Source organism: Colobus angolensis, unplaced genomic scaffold (genome assembly GCF_000951035.1).
Source record: "Colobus angolensis palliatus isolate OR3802 unplaced genomic scaffold, Cang.pa_1.0 Scaffold314, whole genome shotgun sequence".
NCBI classification, from domain to species: Eukaryota; Metazoa; Chordata; class Mammalia; order Primates; family Cercopithecidae; genus Colobus; species Colobus angolensis.
The window spans coordinates 2,879,968-2,885,345 of NW_012116422.1; the positions used below are offsets into that span (position 1 = coordinate 2,879,968).

At 46.2% G+C, this 5,378-nt stretch overlaps 1 protein-coding gene across 1 annotated transcript in view; it reads right to left on the reverse strand.

The window, feature by feature from the left end:
* LOC105518211 (chromosome unknown open reading frame, human C5orf15) overlaps positions 1–3,279 on the reverse strand; it is a 15,459-nt gene extending 12,180 nt beyond the window's left edge. The window contains exon 1 of the mRNA XM_011951106.1: positions 2,946–3,279. Coding sequence (XP_011806496.1) covers positions 2,946–3,084 — 139 coding nt within the window. The 5' untranslated portion in view covers positions 3,085–3,279. The remainder of the gene's footprint in view (positions 1–2,945) is intronic.
* Positions 3,280–5,378: the final 2,099 nt, after the last annotated feature.

A 5,378-nucleotide genomic window follows, 5' to 3' on the forward strand; every position in this document is an offset into this window, starting at 1 on the left:
AAAAAAAAAAAAAAAAAGTATTCAGAACAAAGGTACAACTCTGACTTTATGGATTTAACTGTTGACTTTCTACGAGCATATAAATAAGACTTCTAAATCTTCCCTTTCCTAATTGATATTACCTCTGTAGTTGAAGTTTGACATTTTAAAAATAAAGCTTAGGCCGGACACGGTGGCTCACACCTGTAACCCCAACACTTTGGGAGGCCGAGGCAGGCGGATCGCTTCAGCTCAGGAGTTCAAGACCAGCCTGGCCAACACGGCAAAACCCCATCTCTACAAAAATACAAAAATTAGCTGGGCACGGTGGCAGGCACCTGTGGTCCCAGCTATTCAGGGGGCTGAAATGGGAGGACTGCTTGAGCCCAGGAAGCAGAGGTTGCAGTGGGCCAAGTTTGTGCCACTGCACTCCAGCCTCGGCGACAGAGCAAAACCACGTCTCAAACAAACAAAAAAGGCCGGGCACGGTGGCTCAGGCCTGTAATTCCAGCACTATGGGAGGCCAAAGCGGGCAGATCACGAGGTCAGGAGATGGAGATATCCTGGCTAACACGATGAAACCCCGTCTCTACTAAAAATACAAAACTAGCCAGGTGTGGCATACACCTGTAGTCCCAGCTACTCAGGAGGCTGAGGCAGCAGAATCACTTGAACCTGGGAGGTGGAGGTTGCAATGAGCCGAGATCGTGCCACTGCACTCCAGCCTGGCAACAGACTCAAAAAAAAACACCTTTCTAAATTTCATTCTCCCCTTCCACTGGTCCCTTTTTAAAAACTGCCCTAAAATAAAACTATATCGGCATGTATTAAACTGAAGAATGTAGAGGACCCCCGAGAACTCATTCACACAATGGTTTGAGAAACAATGCCTTAAAAATGAAATGCATTATACATTAAGTTTAGGTGATCATCTGGGGACAATATAATGGCAAATGTAGAGAAGCAGGCATTTTTGAAATGGCATGACCAAGAGTTAATCACCCAGTGATCTGAACTGCTTATGTTAATTTTTCAGACTTTATCAAAACAAAAACATAAAACAAAAATTCTTACAGACTGACAAGCATATAACCAAGCATTGACATTTTTTAAAACCTAATATGGAACAAATTTAAATAAATCTAATGTGGTTTACAATCTACCTTTGTAAAGTCACTTGAAATTTGGAACTCAACACATTCTAGACTAATTTTCTTACTATAGGAATGACTACTTTGAAATTATAAGGTATACTTACAAAAAATACTTATATCCCAAGCTACACTAGTGCACTGGAGCTGCTCGCTTATTAAAACCATGTATGTTCGTTTTCATTTAGGTTCTTTTCAGGACAGAATCATTTGAATTTATGACATTTTAAACTGGTATATGTAAAGACTTAATTTAAAGGATAAAGATTCTCTAGAATGACTCAGTATAGTTAGAACAATATTTATAGGTCTCTAACAAATAAAAGTAAAGACTAAAGGACACTTAACACTCCACATTCTGCCTCACTGCTTGCCCAATTTTCAACCACCTCTTAGGGGAAAAAAAGCTGTTTCTGAAACTACAGTTGCCAGATATATATCCCTTAAGCATTCCAGCAGGAAATATAAACGTCTGTGTTTCATTTTTCTTAGATGATTAAATGGCCAAAACAAGCTACTTAAGTTCTTTAGGAATGGAAACATCTGCATCAACCAGGGAAATCCTCATTACATTTCACTAATGATGAAAGGGCCTTGGGAAATGGACAGCAATCCTTCCTCAGAGACTGCAAAGACTTCTAAGAGGGCGTCCAGTTAGCAACACTGAAATGTTGCTGAGGAAACATAAGTATGTGCCCACAGTACTGTAGCAGAGGAATGTAGGGCTGGACAGGTCCTGTTGGCAAGAAAGAAAACACTATACCAGGTCATACTGTTTTGCAGCTGAAAATTCAGCTTTTAGGGAGAAACGCAGGATTGTGTCTTGGCCTGAAAGAAAAATGGAACTACTAAACAAAATACCGTTTAAGCCTTACAAGTTCTTATTAGTGGATTTTTCCCACCAAGTATCAGGCACTGGTTTACAGATTTCCTAATTTCTCAATAAAAACCTTCAATCTCTTGATTTCACCGTGCAACATTTGCAAGAAATGAAATCTTTTATCAATCAAATCCTACAGATCCATTAAAATGAGGCAGGGTTATCCTGGTTAACTCAGAACACAGGGAAGAGGAATCATGATCTCCCTCGTCCCCAGACTCCTCTCCGCCTCGCAAGCCTTCAGAGGCCCAGCGCCCCAGTGCTCTGAATCTTTATCCAACACCAGAACCTCCCAGGCCTCAAATATGCACCAGTACCCAAAGACAGCTCTTTCCCTTTCCCTTTCCCTCTCGGAAATATTCCATTGGCTCAGTCCAGTCACTGGATTACTGCCCCTGTCCGCCTCGGTCTTTACCACTGACCTCTCCCATTCTGGAAAACCCCCACCTTTCCTTGGTCCTGCAAGATTCCTGAGTCCCCCAATCTCAGGACCCTTTCCAGACCCTACACCCCCAGCCCCGGCCATCTCCTCTGCCCGTCGCTACTCTCTCTTCTAGAGTCTCCAAACTTTCCGATCCAAGAAATTTTGGAGACCCCACCACCGCCATTCCTTGTGGCAGCCCATTCTTCAACAATCTCTAGGCGCCAACACCACTCCTCCCTTCCCGCCCATCTACACATCCTGCTCCCTGCTCCCAGGGTCCCTGCATCTCTCAGGGACCCCACTGCTCAGGCCCCTTGGAGACCCTACCACCTTGGACCCCTTCAGACACCATACTCTCCTTTCTCAGGTCCGCGGAGACCCTGCCCCAACCAGACACCGCCGTCTGCTCCTGACACTCGGAAGCGCCCTTTCCCTGGCCCGGCCTGTCTCCTGGCCTGCCCCCGAGCCTCCCAGCCTTGCTAAGCCCGCACGGCTGCCGCGCCCCCTTTACCACTGGATAGAGCAGCGGACACAAGCAGGAGCGCCAAGACCAGCGGCCGCGCCAACCCCGCAAGGGCTTGGATGGCCGACCCGGGCAGCAGTTTCGCTTGTTCTGGCCCCTTCATCCTCTTCAGGACGACAGCGGCCATAACGGACTCGACTGAGAGCCTGCGCTGTTGCTAGGCTCTGCGCCATGACGTCAGACGCCGCGGCCCTCGGCACTTACGTCCCAGCGTGGTGTCGTCGAAGCCTGGAGGCGTGCTCTGGAAACCGGAATAAAAAGGAAGGATTTCAGGGAGGAGGGAGTTGCAGCTAGGCGAGTGTGGGGGCTGCTACACGCTTGGCTGCGGGTTAAAGGTAGAATGTAACATGCTGAAGAGGGCCAAACCGAGCCCCTCCCTGCTGCCCGCATGATTGGATACTATACAGCCAAAAAAAGCGTTTTAGCCATTTTAAAAAGGAAAATCAAGCTGTAGAATAGACTGATCACGAAAGCGAAGTAACTGCTCTTCCTCGCTCAAAGGCGAAAGAAACACAAATGTTAAGTAGTCCTATTTGGGTGATGGGATTATAAGTAATTTTTAAAATTCTTTCTCGCAGTCATTTATTTTTTTCAACAAAAGATTTAGCGCCTCTCCCTATTTAAGATACAGCAGTGAACAAAACGAACCCCCAGCCTTGGTAGAGTTTATTTTCTTGTGAGGGCGACTGTGGTGTAAAATACACACCACGCAAGATGATAAAGATATTATGGACCGGCCCGAGTGCAGTGGCACCCAGCACTTTGGGAGGCCGAGGCAGGCGGATCACCTGAGGTCAGGAATTCGAGACCAGCCTGGCCAACATGCAGAAACGCCGTCTCTATTAAAAATACAAAAATTAGCCAGGCATGGTGGTGCGTGTCTGTAATCGCAGCTACTGAGGAGGCTGAGGTAGGAGAATCGCTGTAACTCGGGAGATGGAGGCTGCGGTGAGCCGAGATGCCACTGCACTCTAGCCTGGGCCACAGAGAGAGAGACTGTCTCAAAAAAAAAAAAAAAGAAGAAGAAATTGTGGCGGAAAGGTAGGTAGCTAGGAAGTAGGGGTGAGGGACTGCCATTGAAAGTAACTTCGATTTCCTAAAATAAGCTTCTCTTTTTAAATTTTGTTACTTCAAATCCCCAGTATATAAAAATGCAAACTTACAAACTTCCAAGTTCACCTAGGGCCCTGGCACCATACTTTGCTCTGTGTGTACGTTCTGTGAATGTCTCCTTAATAAACAGATACAGGCTTCAATTCATAAAAGTTCCATTTGATCAATTTCAGGAAAATCAATGTGACGTTAAGCAAGACATTTATTGTACCCACAGCTTCACCACTCTGGTCTCTATGACTCCCTGCGAAGATTGCTGTTATCCCACAGAGACACAGCTGAGCTGCCTCTCTAAAGGGCCTGTGTTCTACTCCTGAATCTGGTTTCCCCTAAGCTTTTATCTCACCCTGGTGACAGCTCAGAAACACACAAACTCTGTGTTAAGAAAACTAAGAAGTCATTCATCTGCACATTTCCCGAAATCCCCCAGAAGCCCACATAGACTGAATGGTGTCCTTATTGGAAACTCTCCACCTCAGCCAAGGTGCAAAGTCCTCCCAGTCCCCAGGAGCTTCCCTTCTTTGAGGTGTACTCAAGTTGTCTGTAAAACCACTTAGTTCAACAAATGAGCTTCTCAATCTTAGTTTCTGCTTGTTGACTTTAAAGTTCATCTATAATAAACACACTGCAGTCCTCTTCCCTGACTCATACTCCACTTTGTCCATTTGTGTCCTCATACCAGATTGTCTCAGTTCTCTTAACTGGTGAGATATTATGAACTCAAGGCATTTTGCACAATGATATTCCAACATGCTGCATGCCACCAGCAGACAACAAGTAACTAGTGAGGGAAATATTCCCTCATACTCAAGAGAACCCTTTATACATTTTTAAATATTTTAGGGCCAGGTACGGTGGCTTGTGCCTGTAATCTCAAGTACTCAGGAGGCTGAGACAGGAGGATCACTGGAGCCCAGGAGTTCAAGGCTACAGTGAGCTATGATGATGCCACTGCACTTCAGCCTGGGTGACAGAGTAAAACTCTGTCTCTAAAATAAAATATTTTAATACAGTACCTGGCCGGGCACGGTGGCTCACGCCTGCAATCCCAATACTCTGGGAGGCCGAGGTGGGTGGATCACGAGGTCAGGAGATCAAGACCATCCTGGCTAACATGGTGTGAAACCCTGTATCTACTAAAGATACAAAAAATTAGCCAGGCGTGGTGGCGGGTGCCTGTAGTCCCAGCTACTCAGGAGGCTGAGGCAGGAGGATGGCGTGAATCTGGGAGGCGGAGGTTGCAGTGAGCCAAGATCATGCCACTGCACTCCAGCCTGGGCAACAGAGCGAGATTCCGTCTCAAAAAAA